Below are 17,061 nucleotides of genomic sequence, written 5' to 3' on the forward strand. Positions count from 1 at the left end.
CCTCAGCACAAAATCATTATTTTCTTTTATAGACTTATCAGCCAGGGTTACCTAATCAATTTCAGTTTCTAGTTTAATGCCAGATTCTCATTTTGAAAAAATTATTATTTTTTTCCTATATTCATTGAATATAATTTTGAATCTGGACAGTTCAAACATCACATTGATGTCACAAATTTAAATCAATCAGAAAATGACAGAACAAATTATAAATTTAAAATAAACAATTTAAGAAAAAAAATGCCTTTCTCCCAAAACACTCCTTAGAGGAGATTGAAACTAAAGTTAAAATCTACTGAATGAAGTTTTATATAAAACCCACATATGGTATGACAATTTTCTTCAATTGAATGTTGAATAAATATTCAGACAGTAAAACCCATCCATATAGCTCACTTTCTATAATGTTGGTACTTGATAAATATCCAGTGTAGTGGCATTAAATCTAAGATTTTTTAAGAGGTACTCGAAGTTAATGATTTTTTTGTGTAAAATTGAGACTTGGTCTGAAATGTCAGATACAGAGAAAATCTCCTTATTTTGATTTTTTGGGGGGCAGGTGGGTAAATCTGCAAGGAGTTTACAGGATGTATACTCTGAGAACTTGAGAAAAAAAGCAGCAGCCAAAAGTCAACAGAATGTCCGCTCTGAATACAAATGTTTGTTTTACATGAGAGTTATGCCTTGAACAAGTGGATGAAAATTATTCTTTCTTGGTATTTAAGGTATTCATATTAAAACACACACACACACACACACACACACACACTTTGAGGCCCTAACAGTCCAGCATGTCAAAGTCAACTAGAGCAAATATTTATTAATCACATCATTTAAAAAATAAACAGTCATTTCCTACATCTGGTTTATCAGAGAAATATCTTTTGAAGAAGTTAAGATTATGCAAGTTTGAAAATGTTCTCCCAAAGGAATACAACTCTTAATAATTGTTCAATGCACATTCAATATGTTAATGGAAGATTCACAAAGATGTTGCATATGAAGCCTGAAATCATACACTGCTTCATGCCAGTATTTATCTGATGTGGGTGCAGTTCACATTCACAATACACTGTGGTATCTAGATGTTGCAGTGGAAAACTAACACACACTAGTATTACCAGAAGCTGGGTGTGTACTGAAGGACAACTTAATATCCACTATCTTTGGCAAGTCTCTTTAGCACTTTCATTAGCTCAACCTTAGGTGACGGAGTAAATAGAGAAAAATATAAAGGATTCACTGAGAAAAAGTGGCATTTATATGTACAGTGTTTTTTTTCATGGAATTAAAAAATGTTCTGTACATGCATTCAACATGGATGAGAACATCCAGAGTGTTTAGAAGGGGTCTTAGGGAATAACGCAAATACCTTTATATCATCTGGGCTGCTTCTGAATGTTTCTCTCAATTTTATCAATCAAAAATAACTATGAACTCAGTGGCATGCATTTTCTTTTTCTTATTCTCAAGAGACAACTGCTTCATTTACCTGACATATCCAACAGTTCAAATTATTTTGGCTAAGATTTGATGAACAACAGCATTTTCTGGTCAACCAGATCATTCCATGGCCAACACACTTAAAATAACATTATACAAATTAAGCCTTACTGGATTCAGTCAAACACGCCCTATTGCATGGCAAGTTCTACTGGCAAAGATGTCAGTCCTCACCACCGAAGTCCACCTGAGGAACTTAGGAGGCCACAAGCTTATGTCTTGGACTGAGAGTTGTGGCCAAGAAATAAAGGGAAAGTTACATTTAATGCTTCCACCCACCCAGGTACCTACTGTTGACAAAAACAAGTTATAAGTTACTCATAGGCTTTGCGTGATTCCTGCCATCTAATAGGATGAGTTATCAATTCAGCCATAGTCTATCTTTGGTTTTTATTTTACCAGAAATGGATTCCTCTATGTTGGCTTATTTAAAATTAAATATGTGAGGAGAAATTTTAGGAAAAGTAGTAGTTCAAGCAGAACCATTTTCCTGACTCCCCAGTAATTACTCCCTACTATTCCAGTTCCTCATATGAAGTAGAGATATATTTTCATATCTATGGTGGTTGTACAATAGTTCATAGTTATTTTAATATTGATAAGTGGAATTATCAAAGAAAACATTATTTCATGCATTTTTATAACAATAATAGAAATAATAAGAAAATCCTATTTCGATCTGTAAAGAAAATTGAACTGTGGTGCCAAACAAACAAATAAGCAAATAAAAATTCCCTGATAACATGCTAAATTAACAAACAAAAACATGAAGTAAAAAATGCCAAAAATGTCGATTTGAGCTGTAATAACTGTGCTGTGTGAAATTATGAGATAAAAACATTTGACTACAAATGGATTTGAGCCAGAAATGTAGTTTTTAATGAAAAAGTTCAATTAACACCTATCTTTGATTCTTCTGTCCATGGATGTGTCTGCTAAGAAAGCCTTAGCCTCTACTTAAAACTGAAAAAAAAAAAAAAAAAAAACAATTCAAGATGTTTTTACATGAAGCCCTAACCCTCTGAATAGTAGGAAATTCTCTCCCAGGCCTCAGGCTGCTTAGCCCTCAGCTATGGAGAGAACTGACAGAGCTTGGCCTAAGGTATAGGATTCGGTTGGACATCACACTTACCTGCTTGATTTGTGGTTACATTAACAGACACATACTGCCGGGCTCCTGGGCTCAAGTCGGACACTCCATTCACTGCCTCAATCTCAAAGGTATAGTTTGTGTGAGCGAGCAGATCCACCATCATGACAGAGGTGTTTTTCAGGCCGATTTGCTGGGGGAGGTACCTGACATGACCGCCACACTCGTCACACACACCTGCATGGGAGCTGCACTTCTTGCATGCAATATAATATGACACATCTTTCCTTCCACCAGTGTCAGCAGGAGGAATCCATTCCAGAAAGACACTAGTTTCATTAACATTTGAGATGGCATTCCGAGGAGCTGAGGGGGGTCCTGGTTTGCAAAGTAAAGTGAAAAAAACAAATTTTGAGATGATAAAATTAGGCATTGTTTACTACACACATCTCTGGTCTGAAGGGAAAGAAAATAGATTTTCAATCAATCTCTGAAGCAGGGAGAATGCAAGAGTCATCAATTTGTAATAATCTTTGAAGAATTTTATTATAATTTTGTAGGGACAATAATGGGGTTTATAGCTTCAAGAAATGACTTATCTCGGAAATATTACAAGTTCAATTAAAGAAGATGTAAGGCTTATTGTCTAAGAATTATGGAGTAATACTACATATGCAAAAAATAAAGTAGATAAAATTATGCATTTAAACAGTGGCAAGTTCTTTGGTAAGCCAAGGAAAAATTCTCCTTGGGGACTGAACTGATTACTTCTGCAATGATATTTATCCCTGAAACCTAAGAAGTAAACTTAAGGGATTTACTAATAAGCAAGGAGCACAAGCAGAAATAGGATTTTTCAGTGTGGCTCTTGACTAAAATTCTGCAGAAAGTGAAAACATAGCTTTAGCTTATCTCAAAACAAATTGCATACCTACTGATTAAACCACCAACAGAATTTGGAACCTTTCTCATATGTCAAGAAAGAATTAAAATTTAAGTAGTTGACCAACATTACAATCTGTGATAAAATTTTGCTTACATGGATAGTGTTTGAATATTGTGGCTCTGCAAAACTGAATTTTACTTGATTGGAAATCTGAAACTTATTTTTAAAATAATTCTCCAAAACACAGTTCAGACCTTAAAAATCAGCAGAATAAATTGATATTAGAAATAAAGTAATGTTTGTTATTTCTGCAAGTAATAGTGGACTAAAGACAACTAAAACTGGTTACATATCAATTGAAACAAATGTATTCCTCTGGTGCTGGATGTTGATAATGGGCATGGCTATGAATGTATGTAGGAAGGGAATAGACACCAAATATCTATACTTTCCTCTGAACTTTGTTGTGAAACTAAAACTGCTCTAGAAAAATTATGTCTCTAAAATATTTAACTGCATACTGTCTGACTCCATAGTAGATTCTGACATTTTAGAGTTACATCTTCATTCAGCTGCTAATATTATGTGATCAGATGTTCTCAAAGAGAAAAATCCATTTATAATTGTTTCTGAATTAGTAAAGATTTCCTGACACAGAATAAAATGGACTCTGATGGTAGCTGAATGGTTCATAAGCATAAATTAAGCTACTAAGGATGACACAGCTTAGTTATCTTAACACACACTGTCTGATCTAAATATAGAAATTAGCAATTCTACCTAACATTTATTAAGCCATGGCCACGGAGGACTAAATTTAAAAATAATAAGAAAGCTACCTACTATTTATAAAATGTCACTTAAAGAACCCCATAACTTAAGAGTTGTCAATTTTGACAAAACAATCCCAACCTTGGCTATATTTGGGTTGAAACTTGTGAATTTTTCCATACAACCTCCCTCACTTCAACATAAAACTTTTAAGTTGAAACAAATATTTAAGATGGAAATACAAGTATTTTTCACTATTAGCTTTTTTAATAGTGGAATGTTATGGAGAAAAAATGTAATCTGAGGTCAAAATGTTAAAGGTTTACTTCTGATAAAAAGGTAAAATATACTTGATTTTTTTTTTCACCTGTAGCATATGGAAGTTCCCAGGCTAGGGGCTGAATCAGAGCTGCAGCTGCTGGCCTACACCACAGCCACAGCAATGCCAGGTCCGAGCTGCGTCTGCGAGCCACACCACAGCTCAAGACAATGCTGGATCCTTAACCCACTGAGCAAGGCCAAGGATCAGATTCACATCCTCATGGATATCAGTCAGATTCTTGACCTACTGAGCCCCAACAGGGACTCTTAAAATGTACTTGAAATATGTTTACTTTGAAAGATATCAAACTTCTGGATGTTTTTGTCTCTGCCAATTGAAATGTACCCACAGTTAACAACTTTCCTCTACAGCTGTTAACTTGCACCAGAGTCTGACTCTTCCTTTTCTTCTGACTTTGCTGCTAGTAGCCCCTCAGCATGTTGGTGGGGGCACAAATGCCTCTCCAAGTCAAAATGAAATTCATATTCAAGCGAAGCTGTAAGGAGAGGTAACCAGTGGAGACTAAGACTGACACGCATCTAAAAATAATGTAATGCAATTCCCTTGCCCTGTTAATAGATGTGATGAGTGAACTAAAGCAGAGCTGTGAGGAGTACCCTTATTTAAATAGATTCATTACAATCTCAGTTTTGTTTTTCTTTTCCTATAGCTATATAACATTTTGTTTTCTGGAGTAGCGGAAAAATATTAAAAGGAGTAGAAACCATACATTTAATTCCACAGAGCCAAAGAGACATCAATCAAGCCATCTCATCTGTTCATGAATATCTGTAGTACTATGAATAAAATTCAAAACAGAAAACACACACTCAGAGATTATATATTAGAAAGATCATCTACAGGACTCCCAATAGTCTTTTTTTGAGAAGTGCATACAAATTAGGTGTTCTTTTGAAACACAGTATTAGAAATTCACACACTTGGAGACAGAGGTTCTAAAAGAGAGCTACATAGTCCTTGTCACCAGAGCACAGCTCTCCCCTCAACCCCCCAATTCCCAAACCTAGTAAATCTACAGAAAGGGAGGCTCACAATTATGCAGAGAAATAGGCAGATCCTGGCTGGACTTCTTAAAGAAAAATGATACTTATAAAATTCATGAAATAAGACAAGACATGGTTTTCTCTCCTGAATTTATCAATCTATGGTCTAGCCAACATTTCCCCCTGCTATTTGGGCTTCCTTTTTGCTCTGAATAATTGAAGCAATCTCCATTGCAACCATGGTACATCACATTCAATCATAGTTTATATCTCCATTATTCAACTGTATCCTCTTAAAAATGTATATAATGTCATTTACTTCTTTGAAGAGGAATTGTTTATAATTAGTAATCATCTAACCCATAAGATCACCAGAATGTGATAAATGAATGATCTCTAGCAATATAAAGTTAATATGGATGATTTGAGAAATTACAAAAGTATATTTCACTGCCACTATGAAATTCAGACACTGAAATTCAAATAAAATTTCAGTTTGTGATTATTTCAATAAAGAAAATGTATGTCTTTACATATGAAGCCAGAGAATACTAAATTTCAAAAAACTATGTCTTCAGCTTTGAAAACAACTACAACTTACTGGGATCTAAAACAGTGAAACGTGGAACTTCAATGGAAATTGAATGTTATGGGGAGAGGGGATTCCACTGTTCTTCCATTTTCTGTTTTGTTTACTCTGCTATAGAGAGTATGACTGTAGAAAAACTAAAGAGGCATTGTCATCAAACTAACACATAAATTTGCTTCCTTGCCAGAAATATGTGGAAACTAGAAAAACAGAAGCACCAAAACATTGATAGATGTGGATACATCCACTGCACATGTTGAAATTAAATGTTTAATATCCACCTACTCTAAGATTATCTGATAATATAATCAATAATAGCTAAGAATACTCACTATTAACAAACACGACAACTACCTGAAAATCCTAGCTGATACCTAGTTTTGTATTTGACTCTCAAATTTGATTTAACAGCCCCCAATTCTCTATGTTTGTGTAATGCTTCCTGTTTTATAAACGACCTTCTAATTGACCTTTGCAGCTTGGGAGGGGGGGGCAGGTTAGAACAAGAAGGTGGAAGTGCCACAAGTTACTGCATGTTTTTGTGATCAGAAAGCTGGCTTGGAAGAAGAAGAAGAGGAAGGAAAGCATAAAAAGGTTTACCAGGAACAGGGAAATGGATTTACCAAAGTCATGTTGGTTATCGTGAACACTAAAAGAAAGTACAAAATAAAGTGAAAAAAATCTATATTTGTGGCTCAGATATTGAATCTGAAATTCAGGAAAATGGATGCCTCTAAAGGTAAGCAGTAAAAGAGCCTCAAACCTCTGCTTACTCAGGAAGGTGGGAATCTGGTGAAATAACTACATTGGAAGACGAAACATGCCTGTTTTAGAGGAAATGGTAAGAGAATGTACAGGCTCCCTCATGCTCTTTCTTCAAACTGGTGGAAGAGAGCAGCACCAAATACCCATGGGTTTCCTTACTTGTACATGCCATTGTGGGTGGATCAGACTCCCTCCTGAAATAATCCTTTTCACAGACACAAGAGGTTGAAGCTTCCTCATGGGTATAACTGTGAGGTGGACATTTGCTGCAGCTCTGGCTGTGAGGTGAGGCTTTGAAGAACCCAGGTCTGCACACTGTCAAAAGAAATAAGAGACTAAGCTTTTCCCTGGAACAGATGCAGTGTTTGTTTTGTGAATAATGTCATTATTTTGACTAGTATACACAGATTACATATAACACCATATTTTCATTAATTTCAAAAATTTTTCATAAGCTTCTGAATCATAAGTAACAGGCTAGTCAATTCAGATAATCAAATATTTACTTTAAATACTGAAACTAAACATGTTTGGTACATATATATTTTCAACTATTTTTATGCTACAGGAGCCTCTAAGAAATAATGAATGGTATATACTTATATGTATTTAAAACTGAAGTAGTGCTTTTGGTGTAATTTTTATTTACACTATCATTAATACAACTTATGTTGAAGAAAAGCAAAATTTTCACTATGCTCAGAATGGCATGGTACACAGTAGGTGCTCAAAATTTTGTTGATGAATTAATAAGCTAATTAGTAGGTGCTAAAAGCCTTACAAAACTGTTAGGATGGAGAGAAGGCATGATTGAGCTGGAATATCATTCACATTACACTGATTTAAGGAGGAGTCAGATTTTAGGCATTTGTTTTACATTTTACTCCACTTTTGAACTTTGCATTGAGATTCTTACTGATTCAGCATGCATCTGTTCTAATGTCAGTTGTGTTCACACAACAAAAATTATAAAGGGGAAAAAGTACACCTTATTCAATTCTGTATTCACAGTACTTATCTCTGTGACCACAGAAAGTGTTCCTATACTGCAATGTAACACATGCATGAATTAATAGCATGTCACAAAAAATGTAGCTGAACTATTTAGAATCACATGAAAGAAATGTTCTCTGATATTTTTGTAAGCTGGTGGCCAGGTTAGTAAATGCTAATAGTAAATCATTTTATTCTTTAGATTCCCTAAACTTTTGAATCTTTCTTTCTCAATGGGAAATAAAGCCAAACGTCAATATTCCAATTGCCCCCTATAGACCAACTGATGACCATCAAAATAAAGGTTTGATTACTTTTTAGAGCTTAGTTGACATAAAGCTAATCAATAATCTACATTTTTTTTCCATTTTGAAAATTCACTATATACATTGAAGAGCATTTATTTGAGCCTCAATGAACATTTGCTAAAGCTTAAAGGTAAACTTGTATTTCAATAGAATTTTTGATAGACATAATAAATTGGTGCTAATATTCATGTGCTCTAAATGATCTGGGGTTTTAGTAATCCATCCTAAGGCTTTCTGCCATCACCATGAATTACCAGGAATTGACAAAAATGAGAAGGTACTTTTTTAGTAGATCTAATTATAAAGATAGCAAAGCCTTAATGCTCTTATAAATTCAGAGAGAATGTGAAGGTATTTGAAAGATAAGAAGAGCTTTTTGATAGTATTAGGGACATTCTTGTAGTTAAACGATTAGAAGAAGATTTAAAATATTATTTTTCTTATAATAGGATTGCTGTAGCAGCTAGTACCATTCTTAGCTAAGTTATTCAATTTTTCATCTTTTATCCTTTCCAGTAAAACCATTCTCACTTTAAACATGATTTGCTTTCAAAGACATAAACTGTCAGTCCACACATCCTGCATACTTGGAAATCATTTATCATTCATGAAATAAAGTCACTACTTTTGAATGAGTGCTTTTTAATTTTAAGACTTTATATGATAACACCTATATAAAGTTGTATCACTGTTTTTCAATCCTCCATGGGAACTTTGGAAATAGGAAATAATATAAATGTAAGTAGAAAGTAGATAAATACACCCTTTTGTTCAGTAGTTGAACGAAATGCTTTCAGCAGGTGGTAGACCAGAAATTTTGCTTGCTACTGGATCACGAAGGTAAAAAGGATAGACATGGCTCTGACTTTATGAGTCTTAAAGGTGCTGCATGAATAATTATAAATGTGATGATATTGAAACAGGAGGTGCATGAGGGTGAATATGGACACGCTGAGATGTAAAATATTAGGAAAAGTACCTACTTGGAGAAAGAGTATTGCAGTGTCTTAGATGGTAAAATCTCTTCAAAGGACCAAAAGAGGAAATGAACAAATAGGGAGATGAAGAAAACTAAGAAACTCAGCAGGGAGATAGCAGGAATAAAGAGGCAGAGATGAAGTGAGGGAAGAGGATAATAGGTCAGAAACACCTTATGGCTTCTATTACTAGGGACTTCTAATTTATGGCTAAAAAGAGGTTACTGCAGCATTTTAAGGAGGGAAATAATAAGATGAAAGTGGTGTTTAAGAAAGCATTTCACAGAAGTGTGGGCAATGGACTGGAAAGGAGAATGGATGGAGGCATTTAGCCCTTTTGTTTCTGCTGCATTGGCCCAGAAATGGACTAGAGTGGTTCCAATGGTGATAGGTAAGAGTAGATGATTTTTTAAAAAAAATAAAAGAGTCGGTGAATTTAGGAGATGAGTATGAAGAAAAATCAGCAAGATTTATGATATATCTAATAGATTAGATGCATGAGTGAGAAATCCTAAGAATGGCTCTAACGTGTTTGGCTACATAGGCAATACTGGTGCCATTTTATCAGACAGAGAACACTAGATATGAAATGTGTCAGGGGAAGATAATGATTATGTTTAAAGCATTTAATTTGAGGTGGCTAAAGAAATCCAGATAGAGGTATAGAGAGGAAGACTGTAGGGTTCAACGTTGTCCAAGACTCATGTCACAAAACTATAATTACTGCCTTCAAATCATGGCCCTAAATCCAAGTGGGACATGCAATACTGCTAGACAATCTTAGTGTGATTTCCTTCATTAATTTCAGTTCAAGCATCAACATGATCACTGCAGCTTTTCCTCTTTCTTCTAACTCCTTATAAGCTCTGTTCCTTTGTGACTCTTGTGGTACATTTGTGAGTGCTGAGAAAACAGAAGTCATCACAGAGGAACTTTATTTTCCTACCACCAAGTCTCCAAACCTATATGCACTTGTACCTTTCTTACTGTTAAAATGTAAATGTGTCTTTGTTCCTAACAACAACAACAAAAATATATACATATACATATATATATAAATATAAATATATATATATATTTGAATTAGGAACCCTACCTGTAACTCTCTGAGAGTAATCTTCCAAGTGTATACTATTCCTTTTACATACTAAGAGGTACTCTCAATATCTCTTTCTCTCTTTCCTTCCTTCCCCCCCTCCCTCCCTCATCAATTCCTTCACAGGAGCCTGACACTATTTTCCAGAACTTGTCAATGGAAACAAATTGAAACAAAACACATAATGATAACAAAGCTATCAACCTGGCTTGATCTCATTTCTCCCCTTAGCTACCAAACTGTTTTGTTGAACACAATTCTTAAATTATTTTCCTATGCATGTATTTCCAGTAACTCATTTTACACCATACATTGACACACTCCACTCCACTGCAACCATTTTTGGTGAGAATGTAGCCATCTTGTTGCCATACTTATCCACAAGCATTTGTTCATGTCCTCTTTCTAGAAGCTCCAGTTAATTTTACTACCAAATGCTAGCATAGCCTACATATTTCCATACAATATTTAAGAAACCCTTTATATGTGATCTCCTAACACACCTACTATTCCCATTCATATTAACATGCTTATAATTTCTAGCACTTGAGCAACTCCTTTATCTGCCTCTTATATTACAGGAAAAGCATTCTAGGCAAAAAGACAAGTGTCAACTGCGGGCGGGGGGGAGCTTGTAGTCCATGTTAAGGGACTTGGATTGAATTTGAATGCATGTGGATGACTCTACGAGTGTTGTTTATTTTTTAAGGGCACTCTTTCTGTCAAGCTCTGTGGCAAGGAATATTTGTACTGTGGTGAGAAAATAAAAATTCTACTCTATACCTTGAAGCTACAAAATATTTGGGAGACAGAAAATCAATAATAGTCAAAAAAAGCGAAATTTACTTTCTACACCATTTTTTTAAGCTGCTCCTGTGGCATTCAAAAGTGGAAGTTCTTGGGCCAGGGACTGAATCCCCGCCACAGCAGTGATATCACCATCCTTAACCACTAGGCCACCAGGGAACTCCTACTTTTTATACTTTAATCATGACAACATTCAACAAATAATTATTTAGGCAAGCAGTAAAATTTCTTTAAATTCCAACTTGATATATTTCTTTCAAAAATAAAGGAATATTTTAGAGCAAAGTTATTTCACACGAGATTTGAATGTTACCTATTATCTGAAAATACTATGCAAGCCCACTTAAGTTGGATAAGGAATAGGAGACCAAAAAATGTACCCAATGTTAACATGTTTCATGAGACTATTTTAGCAGTCCTCTGAAGGGAAGGGATTATTTTTAATAATTCCTATTCTGTCCAGACTTCAAGGCTCATTTTAGGTGCTACCTTTTTCACGATGTTTGTGCTGAATCCAGGATTACATATTCTTTCCTTCCACGTTCTTTAGACCTTTAAACCACTGATTTAGCGTCTCCTTTAATGAAAATATTTTGTCATTTGTGGTATGAATTCTAATCTACAACCAACTCACACAAACATTCTGGAGGATGGAAACTGTTCATTTGATTTTTTCATCATATGAAGCATAGTTCTTTGTACTGAGCACATATTCATCAGTATGAACTGGCATAAATAGTATATTCATGTCTTTCTCAGGGTCTAAACGGTATAGCAAGAACTTAATAAAAGCATGTTAACTAGAATTGTTTAAATATTACATATTAAAATAATATTATTTTAAAAATAATATTTTATTATATCTTGATAGGTGGGATGTACCATTTAAATATTAAGCTGAATGATTTATCTTATAATTGAAAGAAAAGCTTATGGCCTGTGTCTTTGACTTGAAATACCCGTATTACTAGAATTTGGTAGTGAAAGCCAGCATAACTCTTGTCTGTATGTTCACAGAATAAGTCCAGTTACGAATCGTGAAGTGAGTATGTTTCAAGAAATGCAATAAAACTTAAGGGAAAAAAGAATCCAACACAACATTTGTTATGAAAGTATATGCAAGGCCTGGCTCAGGATCTTGACCTTGACAGATATGATAAAAATAAAAAATAGTGCCTTTTGCTATGACCATTTCTCCATGTAGCACTGGGCATTAGTTCATTGACTCTAAAGATGATACCACCTGTGTAACAAAATTATATTTCCTTGAATACGATGAGAAAGTACAGATTAAGTATGTCCTGTTGTGGAATAAAGAAAAGGCCTCTCTGTGTAGTACAAATGCATTGGTGATCATTTTCTCTTTAAACATCAAGCAACAACTATAACAAAGGAAAACTCATTCCTCAGTCCAGTCAGAAAATTACTTCCCAGATTGATTATGTTTGAGTTTCAATAAAACGTCAACAACAGTTTTTTAAAAAGCATAGATATAGAGAAAATAACTGCAGCAAGTATTTAAAACTGTAAGTTGCATTAAAACAAAAGAAGTATTTAAAAACTGATCCAATTATTTGCAAAAAATTATCCTTGGATATAGGATGTAGCTGGCTTATATAAATATAAAATACAGTGAAAGTATAAAAGATGCATAAGTCATGTATTTGTTCTAAATTTTCTCCAAATTATACACTGAGAATTAAATTGAATCAAGCCATTTTGCAAATGTTCAATCCATATCTATGAAATGTTGTTTTAAATTGAAAGTCTGTGAATTAGCAAAAGCAACTGACTAGTGCAGTTAATTTGGCAAAAACAGCCATCTATTTGCCCCTAATTTTCAGTGTGCAACTGTCCTACTGGGTCTCAAATTAAACAATTTCAGATGTCAACATTAGGGGCATAATTTTTTATTCATGAAATGTAAAATCTGGGCTCAAAATAACTTGGTAAAGACTGTCTTTTAATAATATACCTTATTTCTAGAAAGTTTTAGCAGGCAAAATCACGAATATTTTTCATAACATTATATGTTACAAATATTACATTACTTTTTTTTGTCTATTTTCAGGTCACCTATTTTTTCTTCTTAGCTTAATGTGATCAGTGCTATACAATTACTCAATCATTCCCAAAGTTTATTTTTATGCCCTAGCTATCTGGAGATGTCAATTTTGAAACCAGAATGGGGCTTGGCTTTTTTTCAGAAGCCAGAGCAGGAAGAAAAAGGGAGCCAGAAAAATAATAACTCTAAATGGCTAATCTCAGGAATGATTAGAAAGGGAGTTCTTTATTTTGTAATATGGAAATTGAGACTTTAAGGTTATAATCTTAATCCAAATTAGATGATGTTCTGCAGCATATTCCTTTTCTAGTGTCACTTTGTGATTATTATGCTGCCACCATCTTGCCAACATTCTCTTTTATAATTACATGACATAGAAATAATTATAATAGCCATACTCATAAAACAAACTGACATATATTCAACACATCCACTAGTGCCAGTCAGTGAGTAGAACTCTACACAGATACAGATCACTTAATTAGGACAATAATAATAATAACATAGAGGCAGTGCTATTAATAGTTACATTTCATAGAGACTAAGCAATTTTCCTAAGTTCTTACAAACAGCCAGTAAGTAAAGAAGCTGGAGGTTGAGCACAGGTGTGTCTGGTAACATAGCTCAGCTTTCTCACCATTGCTCTGTTGACCGCAGGTGTTCAGGCACCACCTTTCTTGTTCCTGGATAATAGCCACTCTCTCCTTGGTTAACCATTTAGGGGTTTGAGGACTGTGGAGAACATTTCAAGCATACTCTATGAAATCTCTGGTAACCCAGACTGCTATTGGTAGGACCTTATTCACTACTAGTTTCTCATTACTGTGTTCTCCACAGGGCTTGTTTTTAACTCTTTCAGTCCGTGTGACCAAAGAATACCTCCTCTTTAATTAGAAGAATGCAGACTATAAGGTTACATAGACCTGACTTCAAATCTTAGCAATTTCACATTGTATCCACATAAGCCTTGAGATGATACTTTACAACCTTGATACTAAGTTTCCCTATTTGTAAAACAGTAGCTCTTTTATGGATATTTGCAAGGGTATAATTGGAATGCATACATACGTAGATATAGATATAGGCAATGTGTAATACACATACCCATATATGTGTAGCACAATGCAATAAATGATAATAGCTCTTTATAAAATGATGAATACTATGATTAACATGCCAATGGCCCTCAAGTTTTGAGTTCCTCTGTGTCTATCCACTTCAGTTCAGAACAGGTTTATATTCACTATCACAAGACTATAGAACTAGAAATGACCTTACAAGTGGCTGTCACATGGTAGAGACTATCCATGCACAGACTAGGCTTTTAGATAATGATCAGCAGAAACTCCTCTCACCTCCCTTTGTTCTTCCATTGAAGGAACCATAGTAACACATGAGTGAGAGTAAAAGACAAGGCATCATTTTAAAGAGCCTAAAATCTAAATGACAGAAGACATTTCTGAATGTTTAACTATTTAACTAAGACACAAAATATTAAATAACCTGCCCAAAATTGTATAGTAATTTAGGACTAAAATTCTGATCAGAGATTCCAATATTATACTTTTTCAAGTATATTATTAAACTATTCTCAAAAGGATTAAAAACTCACTTTCAAAACAATAATAAACCTTACAGAACCACCTGCCATGGAAAGTATTTATTGTTGGTAGCAGTGATGGTGTTAGATTTCACCTCTTCCACTCAATTGTGCAACATTGAGTATCTCACCATTACCTTAACTAACATCATCCATTCTAATTCTAGATGTTCACCACACTATGGGAAAGTTTAAACATAGGCTCAAATTGGAATAAACAAATTCAAAATGTTTACTTCATTATAATTTGAAACTTTAACAAATTGCCAGCATTTTAAGGTTTACCTTTTCTAAAGCAATCAGGCACAAACTTTTATAAGGCTAAAGTTTAACATGATTATTTTCCCTTCTTTAAACAATAACAACAAGAACAACAACAACAAAAAACCCCTCAGAAGTTAGATATCTTTATCTCTGTGAGAATCTACAGATGTGGGATATATTAATTTTATTATAATTTTGTAGCATAATATTAATTTTAGAGAAACTTTTTCTTCTAAGACAGTACAATTTCAATAACATGAATGATTAACCTAAAAGTTAGAGATAACAGAGGCTGATGAAAGCATGTACAGTGTTTTACAGAACCTCAAGTTTTATGCTTCCTTCTTTTTTTTTTTTTACATTATGAATGTATCACATTGACATATTTTTCTTCTCTTTCTTCCCTTTCTTCTTTTTTTTTTTTTTTTTTCTTTTTTAGGGCCACACCTGTGGCATATGGAAGTTCCCAGGCTAGGGGTCAAGTAGAAACTGCAGCTGCTGGCCTATGCCACAGCCACAGCAACTCCAGACCTGACCTGTGTCTGCAACCTACATCACAGCTCACAGCAACAGTGGATCCTTAAACCCCTAAGCAAGGCCAGGGATCGAACTGTGTCCTCATGGATACTAGTCAGATTCATTTCTGCTGTGTGGCAATGGGAACTTCCCACATTGAAATATTTTTCAGCATGAAACCTCTAAAATTGATATTGAAAGGAGGGTATGTGTTATGGACTACATGTTTTTGTGCCCTCTAATTTCATAAACTGAAGCCCTAATTTTCAATGTGATGGTATCAGGAGGTGGGGCCTGTGGGGAGTAACTTAATAGATGAAGAATGAGGATGGGGCCCTCATGATGGAATTAGTGGCCTTGTAAGAACAGAAGTGGCTGGAGCAGAGGTAGTAAAAGTAAGTGTATTAAGGGATGTGGCCGAATGAGTGGTGAGCAACAGATCACAAAGGGCTTTGAAGGGTACTGTAAAACCTTTCATGTTTACTCGGAGAAAATATATAGTACAATTCTAAAGGATCATTGGCTTCTGACTTGATAACTAACTTTAATAGAAAAAAGAGGAAAATATCATAAGGAGAATAATTAAGAGGCTACTACTATGATCCACCAGAATAATGATGCTGATTTGGTCCAGAGTGATACTAGTGGAAGTGGTGTGAAACCACTGGATGCTGCATAGAAAGTAGAGAAAACAGCAGTTGCTGACTTACTGGATGTGGAATATCAGATAAAGAAAGGAGTAAATAATAGAGGAACTGAAAGGGTGAAATCATCTCCATCAATATAAAGAAGCTTGAAGATGGTGCAGATTTTCAGGGGAAGATGAGGAATTCAGTTTGGGACATATGTGAGAAGAATGAGATATTCAAGTGGAGATATCAACCACAGTGCTAGAGAGACGCATCTGGAATTTGGGAGGGAAGTCTGGGCTGAAGTTAAGAGTATTTAAAGCCATAGGACTAAATAAAGTCTCTATTGGGAAGAGTATGCACAGAGAAGAGAAGGTGGTTCTCCACACTGAGAATCCAACACACAAAATTCCAGACACTGTTGGTTGTCTTTGGTTGGGAGCTTAGCATACAAAGATACTGCCAAGAGACTCAAAGCACAGCTTTCAGCTATTTATTTACTAATTACTGTATCTTCAAATTTCTGGATAATTTACTAAAATAGACTTTAACTGCATTTCTTCAGTGCAAACTCTCAAGAAACCTATGAGGTAAAAAATGACATCTTCATTTTTTACTAAAGTAAACCCCTGAAATATACCTAAGAACAAAGCTGAGATTCAGACCCAGTTCTGTGCCCAAACCTGTCCCCAATCTGCTATGATCGTTATCTTTGAAGAGATTCTGGTTCTTTGTTCTTTAAAGTACTCTGGCTTGGTCAGCCTTCGTTCCCAAGAAGACACCCAGCCCCATTTTCACCCCAGCTTTCATTTTGGTTTCTGAAGGAAAACTCACACTTGGGTGGACTAAGTGCCACTTGACTTTGTACCTTCCCAT

General features: G+C 34.8%; 1 protein-coding gene across 16 annotated transcripts in view; it reads right to left on the minus strand.

Moving 5' to 3' along the window:
- The window catches only part of EPHA5 (EPH receptor A5), a 319,713-nt gene that overhangs the window by 156,427 nt on the left and 146,225 nt on the right, over positions 1–17,061 (minus strand). For 5 of the 16 annotated variants that reach the window (XM_021101383.2, XM_003129048.7, XM_013978748.3 and 2 more), the window contains exons 4-5: positions 7,090–7,245; positions 2,636–2,971 (exon numbers count right to left, since the gene is read on the minus strand). The exons of 6 other annotated variants lie outside the window; for them this stretch is intronic. In XM_021101383.2, the coding sequence (XP_020957042.1) occupies positions 2,636–2,971; positions 7,090–7,245 (492 nt within the window). The remainder of the gene's footprint in view (positions 1–2,635; positions 2,972–7,089; positions 7,246–17,061) is intronic. 5 more of the 16 variants (XM_084973902.1, XM_084973904.1, XM_013978749.3 and 2 more) reach the window with 1 other exon arrangement.

Source organism: Sus scrofa, chromosome 8 (assembly GCF_054392235.1).
Source record: "Sus scrofa isolate SSC_HxYL_T2T_F1_AM1 chromosome 8, Sscrofa_HxYL_maternal_Yorkshire_Landrace_v2.0, whole genome shotgun sequence".
Classification (NCBI taxonomy): domain Eukaryota; kingdom Metazoa; phylum Chordata; class Mammalia; order Artiodactyla; family Suidae; genus Sus; species Sus scrofa.